At 35.8% G+C, this 21,505-nt stretch overlaps 1 protein-coding gene across 1 annotated transcript in view; it reads right to left on the bottom strand.

Moving 5' to 3' along the window:
- The window catches only part of TRAT1 (T cell receptor associated transmembrane adaptor 1), a 57,649-nt gene extending 45,370 nt beyond the window's left edge, over nucleotides 1–12,279 (bottom strand). Inside the window, exon 1 of the mRNA XM_066241643.1 lies at nucleotides 12,090–12,279. Coding sequence (XP_066097740.1) covers nucleotides 12,090–12,096 — 7 coding nt within the window. The 5' untranslated portion in view covers nucleotides 12,097–12,279. The remainder of the gene's footprint in view (nucleotides 1–12,089) is intronic.
- Between the last annotated feature and the right edge of the window lie 9,226 nt (nucleotides 12,280–21,505).

Raw genomic sequence — 21,505 nt, 5'->3', positions numbered from 1 at the left:
CTGAATTTGTTGATTTTTTTTTGTGGCCCAACATATGTTCTATCCTTGAGAATGTTCCATGCACACTGGAGAAGAATGTATAATCTGATGTTTTGGTATGAAATGTCCTTTAAATGTCTATTATGTCCATTTGGTCTAGTATGTCATTAAGGCTGACACTTCTTTAGTGATTTTTTTGCTTGGATGATTTATCTAAAGGCATCAGTGCTGTGTTGAGATCTCCAAGTATGATTCTGTTTAGTCCACTTCTATTTTTAGATCAGTTAGTAGATGTCTTATATGTTTTGGTGCTCCTTAGTTCAGTGCATATATATTAAGAAATGCTATGTCTTCTTAATACAGTATCCTCTTTACAATTATGAAATGTCCATTTTTGTCTCTGGTTAAGGTCTTAAAGTCAGCATTGTCAAATATGAGTATGGCTATACCTGCTTTTCTTTGGATATTATTAGCTTGGAAAATCATTTTTCAACCTTTCACTTTGAGTCTACTTTTGTACTTGCAGCTTAGATATGTCTCTTGAAGGCAGCATATGGTTGGGTTTTGCTTTTTGATCCAGTCTGCTACTCCATGTCTCTTTATTGGTGAGTTCAGTCCATTTACATCTAGGGTAATTATTGACACTTGAGGATTTTCTATAGCCATTTTATGTTGTTTTCTGGTGGCTCTGTGTCTTGTTTGGTTCTTCTCTTTTGTGTTTCTGTCAGTTGTTTTTGTTCAGTTGTATTCCATACTTTTTGTCCTGTTTCTTTTTTTTTTTTTAACTGTGTATTTCAGTAGTGGCTTTTTCGTGGGCGATTACCATTAGGTTACTAAAAGAAAAATGTTTATCTGTACTCCATTCTCCTTTGCTCCTGCAAACCTTTATCCTCTCCCCTTTTATGTTATCTTTGTCACAGATTATCTTTGTTTTTATTATTACTTTGTTGGAACTTTCACTTGTAGTTTTGATTTGTTTTGTTCTTTGTGTCTGGTCCAATAACTTCCTGCAGGGTGGGGTTTTCTGGTGTTAAATTCCCTCAGCTTCTGTACGTCTGCAAAAGTTTTAATTTTTTCTTTATATTTGAAGAGTAACTTTAATGGGTATAATATTCTTGGCTGGCAATTTTTCTCTTTCATTACTTTGAATGTTTGGATTGTAGACTTTCTGCTGAGAAGTCTGATGATAACCTAATGGGCTTTCCTTTATATGGCATGTTCTTCTTTTCTCTATCTGCCTTGAGGATTCTTTCTTTGTCATTGTTTTTTTGACAATTTTATTACTATGTGTCTTGGAGTAGGTCTGTTTGGGTTGAGGTAACTTGATGTTCTATTTGCTTCTTGGATTTGAGACTCTTTTGATAGGCTTGGCAAGTTCTCATCAATTATTTGTTTGAATAGGCTCTCCATTTCCTTCTCTCTCTCTTCTTTTTCTCATATACCCATTATTCTTATATTGCTCTTTCTGATGAAGTCAGACAATTCTTGTGTAGAGCTCTCATTTCTTTTTTAAATTTGTGAGTCTCTCTCCTCTTCTCTCTGTAACATCTCTACTTGCCTAACTTCAATGTCACTGGTTTTTTTCCCCTCTATCTGGCTTTTTCTATTAGCTAAACTTGCTACCTCAGTTCTCTATTCATGTATTGAGTTCTTCATCTCTGTTTTTAAAGTTTCTGTCTCCTTGGTGAGCTCATTAAATTGCCTATTGGTGTTTTCTTGCATCTTGTTGAATATTTTTAAAACTTCAGTTTTGAATTCTCTATCATTTACCTCCAAGTTTTCTCTGTGATTAATATTTTTTTCTGGATATTTTTTAATTTCTTTCTGAACTATGTCTCTGTCTTGTGTAGCTATGGAATTTTATTTCTTCTTCCTTGATTGCACTTGAGAGTGGTGTTGTTATGACCTCTAACAAAAAGCAACTAAAAAAATGAAAAATTAAAATTAAAAAAATACAAAAAGTTTTTAAAATAATGAGAAGTAAAAAAGAAAAACCACAAAAAAATAAAGATTGAAAACCAAAAATTAAAATCTAAAACAAAAAAAAATCCACAAAAAATAAGAATAAAAATATAAATATTAAAGAAAATAAAATTCAAAAGAGAAAGAAAGAACAAGATGAAAAAAAGAAAATCAGAAGAAATAAATTTCAATTTTGAGAGGATACTGTTTTTTTCCTGTAGGTGTTTCTGCTTTACAAGTTGTAGCTCTATGAAATTTCTGGTTTGTCCTCTGCCCAGATGTTGCTTTTGCAATGATGTAGACAGAGATGCAGTCACATTTGCAGGTAAGGCGTGTTGTGAGGGCTTTATGGCTTCAGCTTTCCAACTTTATAGCTTAGCAATGGTTATCTCAGACCTCTGGGTGCTCCTTCCCATGTCTCAACAGACCAAGGGACCCGACGTGGAGTACCTCTGTTGTTCAGGATATAGAGTGGCTCTGGAGAGCTATCTGTGGGGTTTGTTTCTGCAACTCTCCACTCCTGTGAGGTGAGGGATGTGGTGTCTGGGAGGCGGGGTGGGTTCACTTACTTTTCTTTCTCTCTGCCAAGTGCAGGCTGCAAGCAGACTGTGAGAACACTGACCATGACACCACCGCTTTGGCTTAGTATCTGCCTCTATCTCACTGCTCCTCCTGGCAGAAGGAGACTCGCTCACTCCGGGTTTCCCTCTCCACATTCCTCAGACAAAACCCAGACAACCTGAGCTTTTCTCCTCTCCATGATCCAGCAGAGAAAAAGAGAAAACCCCAATCACTCTGGGTTTGTCTCCTCTCCAGAGCCAACCATGAATGTGTTTTATCTTCTGCTCCCCTTTTCAGCTCATCTCACCTTTAATGCATGCAGTGTGTGGATCTTTCAGGCATGCCTGTGAGCCTAGGTAGAGTTCCTGTGCTGCGTTATAATTGTTCAGTTTGTTGAAATTTCAAAGGAAGAGATCAAGATTATCTCTCATGCTGCCATTACTCTGACATCATCTTCCACTGTATGCACTTTCCATAAATTATATAAACAATCCCTTACTGTAAGATATTTAAGTTGCTTCTATATTATTTATTTATAGAGGCAATAGTGTGGTGAATATCTTTAGCTTAAACTATGTACTCACCTTACTTTCTTTTTAAGTAAAAATTTATAAAGATAAACTCCTGGATGAAAGAATATACACATCCTAAAGGATTTTGATATTTGATGTCCAAGGTTTTAAAACACAATACTATGCAAACCACACTCAGGTTGGTCTGTCTGCCCTTTTTCCTATTAGTTCAACTGGCTCTGACATTATGTTTATAGCTCTTTTGGTTAATCCATAGTACCTCAACTACCACTCATGATCTAGCTCTACAGTTCCACACACTGTCCTCATATATTCCCTCCTCCATGATTTCTGGAGAAAGATATCTCTTTGTCTTCTTTCTGGAGTCTATCACATAGGTCCTACAAAAGAAGGTACCTGTTTTTATTTTTGCCCTAAATATACAGGACATCAAACTTTTCTTCCTATACCACAAACTATTTCTTCAGAATGTTATTTTAGGTTTCTTGTATATTTTAGAATATATCTTTATGCCCACCTTATAATACAGCATTTTCTACATGTAATTTTCAAAAGATATTATACTTATCATTTTGTGTCTTTATGTCTCTGTATATATGCCCCATTGCCTGAAATACCTTTCCCCATACCCATCTGATAAATTCCTTTTCGTTTTTCTTTTTTTTTTAATTTATTTATTCATTTAGAGAGTGAGAGAGAGAGAGAGAGAGAGAGAGAGAGAAGGAGCAGAAAGCATCAACTCCCATATGTGCCTTGACCAGGCAAGCCCATGGTTTTGAACTGGTGACCTCAGCATTCCAGGTTGACACTTTACCCACTGCACCACCACAGGTCAGGCCTATTCATCTTTCAAGATTACCTTCTCGGCCCTGGCCGGTTGGCTCAGCGGTAGAGTGTCGGCCTGGCGTGCGGGGGACCCGGGTTCGATTCCCGGCCAGGGCACATAGGAGAAGCGCTCATTTGCTTCTCCACCCCCCCTCCTTCCTCTCTGTCTCTCTCTTCCCCTCCCGCAGCCAAGGCTCCATTGGAGCAAAGAAGGCCCGGGCGCTGGGGATGGCTCCTTGGCCTCTGCCCCAGGCGCTAGAGTGGCTCTGGTTGCGGCAAAGCGACACCCCAGATGGGCAGAGCATCGCTCCCTGGTGGGCAGAGCATCGCCCCTGGTGGGCGTGCCGGGTGGATCCCGGTCGGGCGCATGCGAGAGTCTGTCTGACTGTCTCTCCCCGTTTCCAGCTTCAGAAAAATACAACAACAACAAAAAAAACCCACAAAAACCCAAGATTACCTTCTCTTTGAAGTGTTCACTCAATGATTTCTGTACCTTGCCAAATGATATCCTACATGTCCTTCTACATTTCAATAAGTATTGATGTAATCATTTATATATAAACATCTCTCCCCAAAGGATTAATGTTTCTCACTAATATTTAGTGCTCAGTAAATATTAGCTATTGTTCTTTTTGTATTACCTTACTACTAGTAAGACTCCTACTATCATTTATGAAACCTATTCAGCACAAAGTAGATGCTCATTAAATATGTGTCAACTGACTAAATAAGTGAAAAGTGGACTAAAGAAAGATAATATAATGACCAGAGCCAACAGAAAGGTTAAAACCATGTATGAGGTCTAGAAACAGTCACAATCCAAGAAAGACAAGTTGAAGATTCTATTACATTTGTCTCCAGCACTGTGGCTTTGGTGTAATTCTCATCAATAAATCTTAATTCTTTCTGACCTGAATCTGTATTTACCAAAAAAACCCTACAGAGAATTAGTTTTTTGTTTCCCAGGAAGCATAATACAAGAAAGTTGGTGCTAACAACTGAGATTTATGGGAGTAGTCACCATTATAAATAAAAGATTTTATTTTCTTATTTATAAATCATTGGAGAGTTTGATTAGAGTCAGTATAATCTCTGGGGAAGAAATTTAGGAAATAAATTCTTGGTTTGAGCATTGGCCCTGGGCACTGAGGATAGCTTGGGTAGTCTAACAGTAGGCCTCAGGTGCTGAGGATAGCTTGGTTGATTTGAGCACTGGCCCCAGACGAGGATTGCTGGGTGAATCCTGGCCAGAGTGCATGCGGGAGTCTGTCTCTCTATCTTCCCTCCTCTCACTTGAAAAGAAAAAAGAAAAGAAATAGTTGTTCAGTCTTGCTATTATTAAAGAAAGAATGGCTGAAGAATAATTAAAGTTCAAATGATTGTTTTTGATAACTGTCCATTTTCTTTCAGTTTAGTAATTATATATTATATCATAGTTTAGTATAAATTACCTAAAAACATTTCACAGATAACTTATTAATACAGAGTTAACCAGAAAGTTGCATTGCTTAAAAATAAGCATTTAATGATGTATAATTATATTAATAGTTTACCTTTGGCAAAATTGGGTGACTTGTAACCTTGTTTTAGAAATAGTCCAGTCTAGTACTATTGTAACAGATTTCCATGACATATTATTTGGGACTTTGATCATTTCCTCATTCATATGCTAAACGAATGCAAATCTACTTTTGGGATGAAATTTTGACCCTGCCTATAGCTTCTCTTTGGATCTACTGCTGAATGGAGTGAGAGTGGGCTTCCGTGACTTTCTGTACTAGAACAGATCTCAGTTATGTTCCCAGGATTTCTTAAGAGAATATCAAACCTGCTTCCATCTCAGCTGACCATAGGCCCTAAAATGGCCGTAGAGAATGGAACTTCAGGTTGTGGTCAGAAAATAAAAATTAAAACTCTCTGTTTTTCTTCTTGTTCTCTTTCATTTTCTACACTAACTTTGTTATCAGGGGAAAATAAATCCCATTTTAAGAAAGAAATGAACTATATAAAATCTGTCATTACTTCATTAATTATATGGGGGCTATTAACTAGAAAAAATTATTTAATACATCATTGGATATCTCAGATGTAAGAACCTGGGGATCTTCTCAAAATATGAAGCATTTTTACTCTTCTAGTTCATGTGAATATTGTCACTGGTCAGGTGTCTGTATTTGTGTATCATTTGACACAATCTACTGTAAGTCTCTAGGATTACATGATACATTTTTTTTTTCCATTTTTCCGAAGCTGGAAATGGGGAGGCAGTCAGACAGACTCCCGCATGCGCCCGACCAGGATCCACCCTGCACGCCCACCAGGGGGCGATGCTCTGCCCATCTGGGGTGTCGCTCTGTTGCATCCAGAGCCATTCTAGTGCCTGAGGCAGAGGCCACAGAGCCATCCCCAGCGCCCGGGGCCTTCTTTGCTCCAATGGAGCCTTGGCTGCGGGAGGGGAAGAGAGAGACAGAGAGGAAGGAGGGGGGGGTGGAGAAGCAGATGGGCGCTTCTCCTGTGTGCCCTGGCCAGGAATCAAACCCGGGACTTCCGCACGCCAGGCTGACGCTCTACCACTGAGCCAACCGGCCAGGGCCACATGATACACTTTTTTGTAAATGAATTATATCCCTTGCTCCTTAGTTTCCCTTTGTCATGATTTATTTGTTTTGGTTATTGTTTCCTTTTTCATTTAGAAATTAAATTTAGTGGGGTGACATTTATTAATAATAATATTTGGTTATCTTCTATACTGTTCTCTGTATTTCTAACACCTCTTTTTCTGGGGGAGGAGTAAGAGATTAAATAAATACATAGAAAATAATAACAAATCTCTAAAACTTATTAGTTGAAAGAACTAATAAAATCATACTTCTTTCTACTTAGCGTTTTTTCCCCTCCATTTCTCACATCTAGTGTTTAGTGTATACTTAATAAAGAGTGGTGGTTTGGGTAAATACATTACATCACAGTATTAAATAAACATACTTTAAGCCAGTAATCAGAAAGCCCTAATCCTATTTTAAAAATACACTGATTTTTTAGCTATAAATGATCCTATTATTTGCACAAAATTATATTTCAGTTGAAGTCCTTTTTCATCTTTATTTAAAGGAAGTTTTATTAGACTTTTAGTGGGTCCAAAAAAACGATTTTCCTCTCAGCTACAAACAAATAGCTGAATCAGTATCACAAGCCTACATTTTATATAAAAGCTTTAAGGAAAGTCTTAATACATTTCATGAAATATCAGCAACATTAAGGCAAGAACTTGGACCACACTATACATTTATTCCTCTAGAGCTAGGTTTTATCATTTACTTACTGTAACTATAAATTTGTTCACAGGACCAATTAGAGGCCTTTCAAAACACAGGCTAAATTCTAATGTATAACGTTGGTTTAGCAAAGTTTCCAATTTTCCTCTGATGTCAGGAGTCTATATTCCTATCAAACCCTTTTGTTTTCTAAGATTTTTTTTTGTAATGTGATATGAGTTTTACATAAGAAGATATTCACTTGGAAGCTTTGTACTGCATGACATTCTTGAAAACTTTCATAATCTTTGATTGCCAACAATAAATACCCCCATATTGAAAAATAAAATAAAACATGCACAGATGGGAAGATACTGAGTAGCTAAATGGTGAAGATTTTCCACTTGAATGGAAGATCTGTATAAATGTTTACACACACGCAAACACACATATACCAGACACTTAATCCATCTCTTACCCATTATTTTCCATATGCAGTATGAATATTCCCAGATCTAGGTGGGTGTCTATCCAGTAGAGACAGTGACTCTTATCATGTTGAATGCACAAAACGCTCAAAAATGTTTGCTTAACAAATGCAATCTTTAATATCATTATTCATTCATTGCAATTACCCTCATTTGCATAGCTTTGTATCAATTTTAAAAGAACTTCCATATAATTTGCATTCAGTTATTTACACTGTTAAAAACCAAAGGCTTCAAGAAGTTGTTAGTGAGACAATGACAACAACTAGGGAAAATCATAATTATATTTCTGTCTGGCTTTCCTCCACTGGAAGCTGATAGAGATCGGTTTAGTTATGAGAACTCCGACTCTCTTAAAGTCAATAGCACTTGGCAGGCACTGCATTTAAAATTCACAATTACATGTGCTTTGGAAGGAAATTCAGGTAAGCAAATGCAATGTCTTTCTGCTTGCAAGTTTGATTCTCACAGGCACTTTTACTTTAAAAAGTAACAATAGAAAAGCAATAAATACAATGCCTTAATTGGTTCTCCTTCAGGGGCTCTATAATTGACACAAGTATATGAGTTTATCGTATGTAGGATATGTCTTCTCCTGATGGTTTCTCTCTTTGGCTTGTAAACTATGTCAGAGCAATGACTATCTCTTCCTTGCATTCCATGAATGTGTATATTTATCTTAGGCACTTCAGAAAGTTCAAAGAAAAAGTTCTAATATAACAATCCATAGATGGTACTCATGAATTTTTCTCACTGTACTGATGGTTTGTTGCTGAACTAGGCACATTCTTGACTCTTTGAATGTGTCTCGTTGTCACATAGCCCCCACCACCACTACCACCACTACTCATCCTATGACCCATCACTGGGGTCATTAGAGTGATAATTAGGACTACTGGCAGGGGTTCTTAAATCCAGTCCCAGGCTTTTAAGTAAATAAGATAATTTTTAATGCAAAATTTAAAACTTATTAACCTTAAATGCCTGTTCTAAGAAAAGGGCTATTTGAGAAGTGGAAGGCATATGTCCGAGAGAGGCCACAAAGGAGAGAGGGACCATAGTAATGAAGCACACTGGAATGCCTGTCTGGAAAACTGTGGAACTGGTGAAGGAGTGCAGTCACAGACTAGCTGTGTGACTTTCTGCAAATCACTGAACCTCATTCCTTAAGCCACTTGTAAAATAGGAGTTTAGTTCCACATCTCTGCAACATCAAGGGTCCCTCTTTTTAATATATATGAATGTTCTTAAGCAATACTTACTAAATTTAATTGAGGAAAGCATACATATGGGAATGAGGTGGAAGGTAGATTTAAAGACAAAATGCTGTAATTCTTGCAGCTGCTTTTATAAACTTTAATTGTTATTGAAAAACTTCAGACATCCGACTGGGATTGAAGTAATGCCCAAATCCTTGCTTTAGATGAATCTCTTATCATCTATATTTAACTATCCATTTTATATATGCAATTACTGTTTCCTGTTGAAGACACATCTTGGTAAGACCCTCTGAAGATGGCAAGGGCACATGGAAACTTTCATCCAATAAAATGCTTTAACATCTCTATTTTTAAAAATGTTTTAGGAAGATATGTTGATTTTTTCCTGTCTTATTTTTAATTCAGCAACGCTGAGAAAATTAAATAAAATTTAAAATGCCCAGAAAAGTGATCAATACCATTTATTATTAACTAGCAATTTGTGGACATTTATTTCCCAGCTGCGACCTTTAAGTGACAATTTTTTCCTGGATTGGTGTTCCTTAAAATCACTGCCAAACTATCTAAATGAAATGATGAAACATGATCTGTAACCTACCTCTAATTTAAAAACCATCTGAGTTTAAGAGATAATTCATAAGTCAGTTCTTCTTACCTAGTTTCTATAAGAAGGGCTTTCATTGCCATCAAAAAGGTAATTGAGGTTCAAAGGAAAAGAAAACTGAATAAAGACAATAAAAATAGTTATTTTAGAAAAACAACAATGTAAATCCATTGTGAATCATTGTTTGAACTAATTAATGGTGGCCCAAAGAGTTGTTTTTGCCATTTGACTCAGTTAATTTTGATTTTGTGTGAGTGCAGAAATGTAGTAGGAATTATGGTACCAGCACATTTACTGATTCAGACATATAGCTAGAAGAAAAAGAAAGGTTTGAATTTTTCTTCTCATACATTGTTTTAATTAACTAAGAATTTCACTTTTTTGTTGTGTTCAAACAATTTCTTTTTTACATTACCAATTTCAGCATAAAAATTATTATCACCTGATGTTGGTCTTATTTCACATTAAAGTTTTTGTTTTAATAGCCATGAGGCTTTCATGACGAATACTTTATATTTTTGTCCCTTCTATGGAATTGTAGAAGGTCTTAACTGACAATGGAGGAGCTCCTGTATTACACCTAAAGGGAAAATCTAAATTACAAAATGCTATGGAGGAAATTTTACCATATCACTTATAAAATTAGAATTAATACTGAAAACAATTGAATGTCATTTTGACTGACTTTGGCCTTCCTGAACTCCCCATTACCATCAGCTCATGGCAGTTGTTCATAATATTGCTGTGTTCATTTTTTGCAGGATACTAGCAAACCTGGAACAATTGTTTTTGTTCTTCGCTAATCTATGAACCCTGGAAAAGGAAAAGCATGAAACCATAATTGTCAGCTTATACTTCCTTGTGAGATTAATCCTATCAATTGATTTTAAAATCCAGCAAACAACACTGGAAACAAATGCACTGGGCTCTGGCCGGTTGGCTCAGTGGTAGAGCGTCGGCCTGGCGTGCGGAAGTCCCGGGTTTGATTCCTGGCCAGGGCACACAGGAGAAGCACCCATCTGCTTCTCCACCCTTTCCCCTCTCCTTCCTCTCTGTCTCTCTCTTCCCCTTCCGCAGCCAAGGCTCCATTGGAACAAAGTTGGCCTGGACACTGGGGATGGCTCCGTGGCCTCTGCCTCAGGCGCTAGAATGGCTCTGGTCGCAACAGAGTGATGCTCCGGATGGGCAGAGCATTGCCCCCTGGTGGGCGTGCAGGATGAATCCCAGTTGGGTGCATATGGGAGTCTGTCTGACTGCCTCCTGGTTTCCAGCTTCATAAAAATCCAAAAAAAAGAGAAAAAAAACAAAAAACAAATGCACTGAAATAGTAAGATGTATTTATCAATATCACATATACATTAACATTAAAAGTACTATAAACACAACAATTAGGCAAAAGATATAATCAGACAATTTACAAATAATAGAATTATAAAAAGTTTAAAAACCCATGCAAAAATGTTCAACTTCATTGTAATCAAAGTAATGCATATTAAACAATATATTAACATGTTGTGTTTTTTATTAGTAAAGATTTTTTAAAATTATATCAGCCTGTTAAGAAGAAACACTGCTAAGAGGAGAGTGAACTGGCATCATTCTTGGAAAAACAATTTGGTAATAATGAGACTTAAAATGGTCATAGCCACTTAGTAATTCCCATTCTAGAAATATTTCTTAAAATAATTCTTGATACAGAAAAAGCTATAGAGATGCTCATCTTTCTGTCATTCACAATATAAAAAAAACCTAGATACAACATATGCCCAATAATAAACAATAACCATGTAAACTACAATTAATCTAATAGATGTTATTTTGTGCATTCATGTGATACAATTAGGCAAAAGTTATTACAAAAAGGAAAATAGTTATGTTGCAGTGTTTGTTAGAACTCTGGATTATATTTTATGTGCATCAGTATTTCAGTTATGAAAAACAAACCATATTGTATGTATATAAATAAAAATTAGAAGGAAAGACAATGTACTATCTTGAGTTTTTTTAAGGAGATGGAAACTATGTAAATTTTTTCTTTTTCATATATATTTTTCACAGTTCTCACCCTTAATAAATATGCATATTTTCTCTTATTCCAAAAAATGTTTATTAAAGAAATAAGTACATAAAAGAATAGGAGAAGAATGGACCATCAACATGGAAGAGACAGAGTTAATCAATGTGGATTGTACTCTCAAAGACCATTCTACAAGTGATGGAATTCCCACTGATCTTTGCAAAATTGTCATCTCTCTGAATGCTAACTATTTGGATTGATTTCTGAGCAGTTAATATAGTGCTTAACCTCTGAAGAATTATTATGCTGTTACTCTTAACCTGCTTTATAACAACTAAACTGAAGAGGAATGTTTATGGTCAATGCAAGTTTCTTTAAAAATAACAAATTCTTTAAGTGTCATAATTATAAAAATAAACACTTACCGAACAGCTACAACTAGCTTTATATTATAAAACACATTCAACTTTTTTCTTTGAAAAGAAAATAGTTATTTATACTTAATAGATTTCAAAGTATGTTCTAATTATACTAAAGGTTATCTCACATCTTTCCAAATCTTAAGTGTCTTTGTTGGAGACTTGAACATCATTAAGTGAAATTTTACGCATGAGAATGAAACAAAGGAATTTAAAATGCTACTTACCTGACATGCTTCTTTTCTCAGAGAAATCCTTATGTAGCCATAAGGCAAATGTATGGATTAAAAATGCTCCCACAAACTTTTGTTTCCAAGTAACGTTAGAAGAGGTGTGGCAGAAACGTTGTCTTTATCTCTACCTCAGTATTTTTTTCTCTCTCTCTTCTGTTTCTTAAAATCTTTTGTGTGTACTTTGTTCAGTTACAAACAGGAAATGTGGTGATGGAGGCTTCTAGACTTCTGATCTGAAACTAGTAGGCTCTTAAGTTTTTGTGTAACGTGAGAAAAATCCCACGATGCTCTGTACTCTGCTATTTGAATTTTTATCAATAGCTAAACCTAATTTTAAAATGAGCAATGAAATCAAGTTGTCAATTAGAGTAAGAGGGATCTCCAAGTCTTCTGGAAAGAACCCAGAGATCTTCTCACTCATGTGTTTACACGGCAATAACATAAACTATACAAAGCTGGGAGGGAGCTGGGAGAAGCTCCCCAGGTGTACTAAGCTGTTGGTTGTATTTTGTTTTGTTTTTTTGAGGCTTGACAGAAGACAGAGAAGAACACTTTTTGAATACTACTGTGTATCAAGTACTTTCTTCACATTATCCCACTAGGAGAAGGATTGCCTGCCTTCTTCCCTGCCGGTCCTCACCTCAGCCTATGTGAGTCCCTCGGATTACTCTGGGCCCACTTGGTAACACCTTCCAGCTCTCAGTTCCCACTCCAGAGCTTCAATAATCAGAGTTCGTAAATGTCAGTGAGCATAACTATGTTATGTGGTGCTAATTTTAACAGGCATATTCCTGAGACCCTCTAAATGAGAATATTTAAAGCAGAGCCCAGGAACCTGTATTTCACAAGCAACTCTCCTGGTTATTTTAATAATAAGCAACCCCTGGTGTTCTGAACAATGTTCGGAGAAACTCCTGCATATATCAATGGTAGCATTTCATTTTTAACATTAGTCAGATAAAGACTGTCTCAGTGGTGTCTACGTATAAGGTTCATATGTGTTTCTGTGTGTGTGTAGATCTGCAGCATGTTGCCTGTGTGTGTTTGCTTATGTAGTCCATCAATTTTCTTTAATTACAGAGGAATAACAAACCTGAATCCTGTTTATTACAAAAGGAGAGGCACTGAAACATCTTAAGAACTTAAACTTTAAGGGAAATTAAAAATGAGACTTGATCGATAGGCTCAGAGCAAAGTTATTAGATGGCTTGTAGGATATTTTACTCTAGCTAATTTCTCTAAGATTTTTGAGGTCAGGGAGAGTATTGATCTTATGCATTATTAAAATTCCAGCCTCCAGAATAATGTCTGGCTCATTGTAGTTCTCAATAAATATTCTCACAATGATTGAAGAAAAAAAAAATGAATGTTAGTCTTCTGCCTTGTCCTTGCTTCATGACAGAAAACGGCTCCTTAGTAACTGAAACACAGGGCTTCTTGGGACAGAGTTGACTAAACAACTAACAGATTTCTCTACTTCAATCACTTTCTTCAAAAATATGTCTTGTGACTCATCGAATCAGAAGCTGTAAAACTGAAAGAGACCATGGAGATTCCTTCATCTAATCTTATTTTAAAAATTTATTTTTCAAAATATGTTCTATATTGCACTAGCCTTGCAAAAACCTTTTGGAAAATAAATGGTCCTTCAACAAATATATTTAGAAAAACTATTATTTTCACCTTTGTGAATACAAGCATATGAAAGGCTTGGTGGGTTCTATAAAAAGGAAAACCTGGATAACCTTTTGAACAGAGCTAGAGAAGTTTTTTTTAGATGCCATCTATTAGCAGGGTGACAAGTTGTATGAAGCAGGCCTGGATTCCATAGACCAAAAGCTCAAGGGAATAGAAGTCTCGGGTTCATGTGCAGGGTGACAAGTTGTGTGAAGTAGGCCTGGATGCCACAGACCAAGAGCTCAAGGGAACGGAAATCTCAGGTTCATGTAAGAACCAAAGGGCAACAAAGAAACAGAAGTATCTATGCAAGATTAGATAGAATACAACAATAGAGACCACTGGAAAACTGAACCCAGACTTAAGGTAGTTTTGTACACCTGAGACATCAGTTTAAGAGGAGAGGGCCCAGCTGGGGGCAGCCTTGGGGGATTGAGCTTTGATCTAGAAATAGGGTAGCAGGCAACGAGAATAAGAGCCCCAAATTCAGAAGGGAACTGTAGAGCTTCCCTAAACAGGATGTTGAGATATGGGTAAAGTAGGTGCCCATTTATACCAAACTGGGACATAGAGAAGACATGCATGGGAGAGAGAAGGGGTCTCAAGACTGGAAATTTAGGTGCAGGCACCCCCTTTGTTAGACAAGAGCAGTGCAGAAGATGAAAACTGAAGGAACAAAGATACCTTCATCCTAGTTATTTCAGAAAGCACAAATCCAGAAACAATAAGGGTATTAAGTAGTTGTTTTTGGCTGCAAAGAAGGTCAGACTCGGTAAAAATGATTCAGGTCAAAATGCAGGAATTTTGTAGTAAGCTCAGAAAGTAGGTGTTACCTCTCATGACAGTCCAACAGGGAGAGGGTCTCGAACTAAACTCACTGGTTGGAATAGTGACTAAAGCTGACGAAGGGCTTTCCTGCTTCGAGTGTGTGAGATCTGGGGCAAAGGCAGAAGAGATGGGCAGAGACTGAGAAAGGGTACACTCCCCCTCTTCAAGTCAAGAAGGCAGTCTGTGGTACACGCTGATTGATGGCTTAAAAGAGTTCACAAACAGACACTTGATTGGTAACTCCAAAATAGTATAACTTAGGCTGCTAAATCCCAACCATTTCACAATTTCCGATTATTCTATTTTTGAAAATTGATCTCTAGTATAAATCCTCCATTCCATAGCTTGATGTAATCAGGAGATTGAGCAAGATTGTTCAAGGTCACACAGAAAGTTTGTGTTTATGCATTAAATAGCTCCACAGATGTTTGAAATTTGCCAGAGGGGGGGGGGGAATGAAAGCTTTTCATTAAATATAGATGGCTGAACACATGAAGACATTATCAGAATATAAAAAATCCCATGGATATATGTGTGTTATGAAATATATTAGTGAGTACATTCACAGATGTGAATAATAGCTTCATGAGCCATGTTCAAATAATACATAAACATAAGGCTTTTGTAGTACTTTTTAACGAGATGGGTTATCAAAAAGAAGTTTATAAGATAACTAGACTAAGCAGACTGTCCCACGAAGCTAACAAGCCTGAAGCAGTTAGAAACGCTGTAGGAAATTTTGGGAAAAGGTAGATGGTTTTGATGGGCACCTGTCAAGAAATGAGAATTTTAAGGCCAACAAAATTGAAGGTTTGTTGTCTCCACCCAAAAAATGAAAAATGAAAAACATATCAGAATGGCAGCTGTCAGTGAGAGCTTCCACACTCAAAAAAACTGGGTCAAGAGTATAAAAAGAGGCCCAGTTTTCCAATCTTGTTCTATGACTATCTATTATTTTTGTAATTAATCTTTATCGCTATAGTATATTTATTTACTATCTGAGTGGGTATTATACATACACACACAATCAGAGATTATATTATACACACACTCATATATATTTTTCTTTTTAAAAAATGCAAAGGGTTTCAAACTACAAAGAGTAGTTATTAGCAAGGGTTACCTGGGACTTTGACTTTACATTTTATACATTTCTCTAGTATTAAAATTATTTACAACAACATGAACAAATTTTATAGTTGTGATAAAGGATGCTTCCTTATTTTAAAGACTCTTTAGAATAATTTTTTGTTATAGAAACAAAACAGAATTTATTTCTCTGTGTGATTTTTCTTTATTCTGGTGAATCATTCTTTAGTAAGACTGAAACTAATAGAAAAGAAACAACTTTAAATAGTAAGGGAGAGGCCCCCGTGCTTCCAATTATGCTGTTTTAAAATGTGGAATTATTTAAAATTAATTATGGAATTGCAATTGCACCAGATTAGACTATATTGATGATTCATATTTTCATTGTGTTTATATTACAAGATCTTCCAGAAAACATAATAATTATTAGATGGAATAAAAAACAAGTCAAAAACAATAGTACAATGCAGATATTTGGCAAAAGATACTCAGATCTTTTTATCACACTTACTCTAACCTTACTGAACCAGAATTCTTGTTGTTGTCACAGTTTAAATTTGGTTTTATTGTGTTCTTCTTGGAGCTTTTACTTGTGGCTTTGGTTTTTTTTGTTCTTTGTATCTGATTGGAGAACCCCCTTTAGTAATTCCTGGAGTGGGGGTTTTCTGATGATAAATTCCCTCATCTTTTCTGTATCTGTGAATGTTTTTATTTCTCCTTCATATTTGAAGGATAGCTTTGATGGGTATAGTATTCGTGGCTGAAAGTTCCTCTCTTTCAGGACTTTAAATATTGGGGTCCACTCTCTTCTAGCTTGTAGAGTTTCTATTGAGAAATCGGATGATAATCTAATGGGCCTTCCTTTATATGTTGTATTCTTCTTTTCCCTGGCTGCCTTGAGAATTTTTTCTTTGCCGTTGGTTTGTGCCAATTTCATTATGATGTGCCTTGGAGTAGGTTTGTTGGGGTTAAGAAAACTCAGAGTTCTGTTTGCTTCTTGAATTTGAGGCTTTAGTTCTTTCCACAGGCTTGGGAAGTTCTCATCTATTGTTTGTTTGAGTATGTTCTCCATTCCATTTTCTCTCTCTTCTCCCTCTGATATACCTATTATTCTTATGTTATTCTTTTTGATGGAGTCAGATAATTCCTGTAGGGCTATCTCATTTTTTTTTTAATTTTTGAGTCTCTTTCTTCTTTTCTCTGTTGTGCCTCAAGTTGCTTGTCTTCTATTTCACTAATCCTACCTTCTATCTGGCCTGTTCTATTAGCTAAGCTTGTTACCTCGTTTTTTAGCTCGTGAATTGAGTTTTTCACCTCTGTTTGATTTGTTTTTATAGTTTTAATTTCCTTGGAAATATATTCTTTGTGTTCATTGAGTTGTTTTCTGAACTCCCTAAATTGCCTTTCTGTGTTTTCTTGTATATCTCTGAGTATTTTTAGGATTTCTATTTTAAATTCTCTGTCATTTAACTCCAAGTTTTCCAATATATTAAATTTTTCTCCATAGATTTTTCCTCATCTAGCTATGTTACCTCTCTTTCTTTTGTAACTGAACCAGAATTCTTAAGAAACTAAACATTAAAATAATAGAATACATAATAAAAATTGAGAAACAAGAAAGAGAAATGGCTAATAGCAGGTACAGTCTATTTTCTTACATGGGAAAAGTTTAAGTATCCATATTTTCTAAAAGAAGACAATTGGCCTCATTACACTGATTTTTATGTGATGTCTTAAAGGAAGTGCTATTAATAAAGTCAAAGCATTCTGAGAAATATTGTTTGACATACAACTGACTCAACAAATTAATATCAGTATATTTACTGTAGGACTTTTCATGGCTTTAATGAGCCAAGATGCAATTTCTCTTCTCAAGAGAAGGATGTATTCTGCAGTATTTCCAAAAATTATTGCACAAAAGGAAGCATTTTGCAGCACGCTGGATCTAGCAATGTAATCTTCCTGTTGAACTGGCTCTTACCTTCTGGTTTCCTTCCTCATTCAGGACCTGATTTTACTAGAAAAACACCAAAAATAATATGAACTTTACCAACTATATATGAATTTCCATCTCTAGAGATGTTTTATTTGAACTTATACAGAAATAAGCTCTTAAATTCAAATGCTAAAGACACCATCTTCAGAATAACTTCCACAGTGAAACTAGTTTGAGTCCCTAAGGATCAGAAACATACACAAATGAAAGTAGTTTAAGTATCCATATTTTCTAGAAGAAGACAATTGGCCTCATTACACTGATTTTTATGTGATGTTTTAAAGGAAGTGCTATTAATAAAGTCAAAGCATTCTGAGAAATATTGTTTGACACACAACTGACTCAACAAATTAAAATTTGTTGATACCAGAAAGTAATGCACCATCAAGGTCCTGACTAGAAACAAAATCAACAGTTAAAAGGGATAGTTGAATGTAGGAACTAGTTTCAGAGGTGCAGGCAAAGCTAATGAGAAGAACAAGAAAATAGTGAGGCACTCTCAGATTAATAACAGCAAAAGCCCATGACTACTCCTTGGTTTGAAAGTACCAGAGGAATATCTCATTACTGGAAACCGGTGAGATATATAGCTGTAAGAAGGGGTTACCTGACAAGAACTGTGACTCTCAGTTAAAAACACCACCACCACCCATAGCCACTGTCAGTTATGATCAGAGAAGGAGAAAGTTGTGAGCAAATTTCCCAATTTTGTTTTTCTTTGTTCTTCAATCTTTCATTCATTTTCATCATTGGTCAAACCCAGTGACATCAGAGGGAAAGGCAGCTCTCATAAGGCACTTCGTAGAAGTCAGCCTCTCCTGTGTCAATGAAGAGTGAAAAGCAGAAAGTGGATCCAGAGTGATAAATATTCACATAAGTAATGCTGAGAATGAACTTAGCTTTAATAGGTACTATCTGTCCTGCCAGACGTGGACTTCATAATTTTTTAAGTATACTTATTCTTCAGAACACAGAAGACTAAATAAGATCAATTAATTTTGAGAAATTTAACTAGATTCATCCGGGCAATTTTACTGACCCTAAAATAATATCTGAAATGTCCTGAATAAGATTAAGTTGGTTCTGCCAGAATAAAACAAAACAAAATAGTATTTATCCAGAGATGTTATCAAAATGATGGAATGGAGAATATAATAAAGAAAACTATATGTGAAAATCTCCTAGCATTTAATGAAGATAATGAATCTTTAAAGTGAAAAAACTTAGAGAAAGAGAGGTAAAGCCAATGTGGCAGATGGTTAATAGATTTAAAACTCCAAATGAAAAAGTACACGAGATTACTTTGAACCATGCTGGCTGTTGTTTTGTCAAGTCTGAAGTGATGACAAATGTAAATGTTGATAAATATATGCAAATTACAGCAGTATTTGCTACATGTGACATGCTCAGTAAGTACTAGACGTTGATATCATTATTAAACCAATAGCAAATTTAATAAAGATGTTACAAGAAAAGAAAACTGCAGAAAAAATATTTCTCATAAACATAGATGGAAATATTCTTAACAAAATTTTAGCAAATCTAATCCAGCAATATATGAAAAGGATAATATACCATATAAATGAGTGGGTATGCAAAAAATGGCCTAACATTAGAAAATTAATCAATGTAAGCAAAAAATCAACAGGCTATAAAATTCCCCAAACCAGAAAACAACCATGTGCTCATTGTAATAGGGCATAAAAACCATTTAACAAAATCTCAACATGCCCTCCAAACTAAAATAATAAAATTCTCAAAAAACTATGAATAAAAGGAAACTTCTTCAACAGAATAAGTACTTTCAAAAAAAACCTACAACTAACCTCATCCTTAATCGATGAATAAGGACATCACCCTTATCAATTACTGAATGTTTTTCTCTTAATAGAACCATAAGGCAAGGCTGTTAGGATAAAAACAGATCCATAAATATATAGTTTATGTATAGGAGTGGGCAAAAGTACGTTTATAGTTGTAATGCAAATGATTAATAAATAATAATACAAGTATAAACTGTGTCTTGTGTACTCACAACTGTAAGCCTCCTTTTGCCCACCTCTGTATGTGTGTATTAATTCAATTGAATTCCAGCACAGTAACATTGTATTAGAGGTTCTAGCTCAAGCAAAAATATTAAAAAGTTAAATGTATGGATCTTGACTGGAAAGGAAGAAGTAAAACTGTCTTACAGATGGTGTAATTCTATAAAATCTACAAAATATCTGCTAGAACTAGTTAGCAAGTGTAGCAGAGTTTCAGAATATAAGATTAATATATGAAAATTAATTGTATTTTTTATACTTGCAACAAAAAATCAGAAATTAATATTAAAATGAGAACAATAGGTTTGGGACTAAAGGCTGAGGGAGGGGTTGACTGCAAAAAGACACAGGGAACTTTATTGAGAAAAATTTTTAATGGTTTATTTTTACTGTATGTAAAATACACCTTGATAAATCTAACTTAAAAAAATTTGGAGATAGGATAAAAAATAAGAATCTATGAGTCTGTGTTGATAAATAAAAAAACAACTGAAAAGAGAAAACTGTTTCACATGGATGGATCTTAATAACATTATACTGGGTGAAATAAGTAAATCAGAAAAAACTAAGAACTATATGATTCCATACATAGGTGGGACATAAAAATGAGACTCAGGGACATGGACAAGAGTGTGGGGGTTGGGGGGGAAGAGAGGGAGGAGGTGGTGGGAGGGGAGGCGCACAAAGAAAACCAGATAGAAGGTGACAGAAGACAATTTGACTTTGGGTGATGGGAATGCAGCATAATCAAATGTCAAAATAACCTGGAGATGTTTTCTCTGAACCTATGTAACCTGATTGATTAATGTCACCCCATTAAAATTAATTAAAAAAAGAGAGAGAAAATTGTTTCCTACCATGTGAACTGATACCTGTGGGAGGAATAATGAAGTTAAAAAATCCACCATTTTGAAACTATCAAATTAATGACTGATTTTTAAAAAAATTGTTGATAGTTGATAAACTAATAGGTGAATGATTAATAAACAAAGGGATATTTACATATCTCAAAATTACAAACCTTAAAAAGTTTACAAATTATAACTTAAAAGGAAGAATATAAATTTCTTGATGAACAAACAGCAGATAAAACCTTAACTAAGTATCGGCCCTGGCTGGTTGGCTCAGTGGTAGAGCATTGGCCTGGCGTGTGGGAGTCCCGGGTTCGATTTCCGGCCAGGGCACACAGGAGAAGCGTCCATCTGCTTCTCCACCCCTCCCCCTCTCCTTCCTCTCTGTCTCTCTCTTCCCCTCCCGCAGCCAAGGCTCCACTGGAGCAAAGTTTGCCCAGGCGCTGGGGATGGCTCGGTGGCCTCTGCCTCAGGTGCTAGAATGGCTCTGATTGCAGCAGAGCCACACCCCAGATGGGCAGAGCATCGCCCCCCTTGTGGGCATGCAGGGTGGATCCCAGTTGGACGCATGCGGGAGTCTGTCTGACTGCCTCCCCATTTCAAACTTAAGAAAAATACAAAAACAAAGAAACAAACAAAATAAACCCTTAACTAATTATCAAAGTTAACCTTATAGATAATGGAACAAACTAAAATAATATATTTCCTAATATAGTGCACTGAGTAGTATTTTGCTGGTGTTCTTGTGATAAATGCAAAGCTTTAGTCAATCATGAAGAAATATAAGATGACAGTTATACTATACAGTAACTGGTTTATAAACTTCAAAAAATGTCAAGGTAGAGAATGACAGGCTGGGGAAGACTGTTTCTTTTGGAGATGGGCAAGTGAATGGGAAAATCACCCCTGGAGAAGTACCAGTAG

Source organism: Saccopteryx bilineata, chromosome 8 (assembly GCF_036850765.1).
Source record: "Saccopteryx bilineata isolate mSacBil1 chromosome 8, mSacBil1_pri_phased_curated, whole genome shotgun sequence".
In the NCBI taxonomy this organism is placed as follows: Eukaryota; Metazoa; Chordata; class Mammalia; order Chiroptera; family Emballonuridae; genus Saccopteryx; species Saccopteryx bilineata.
Note: the sequence above shows the minus strand (reverse complement) of the source record. Positions and strands in the feature narration are given on the sequence as shown.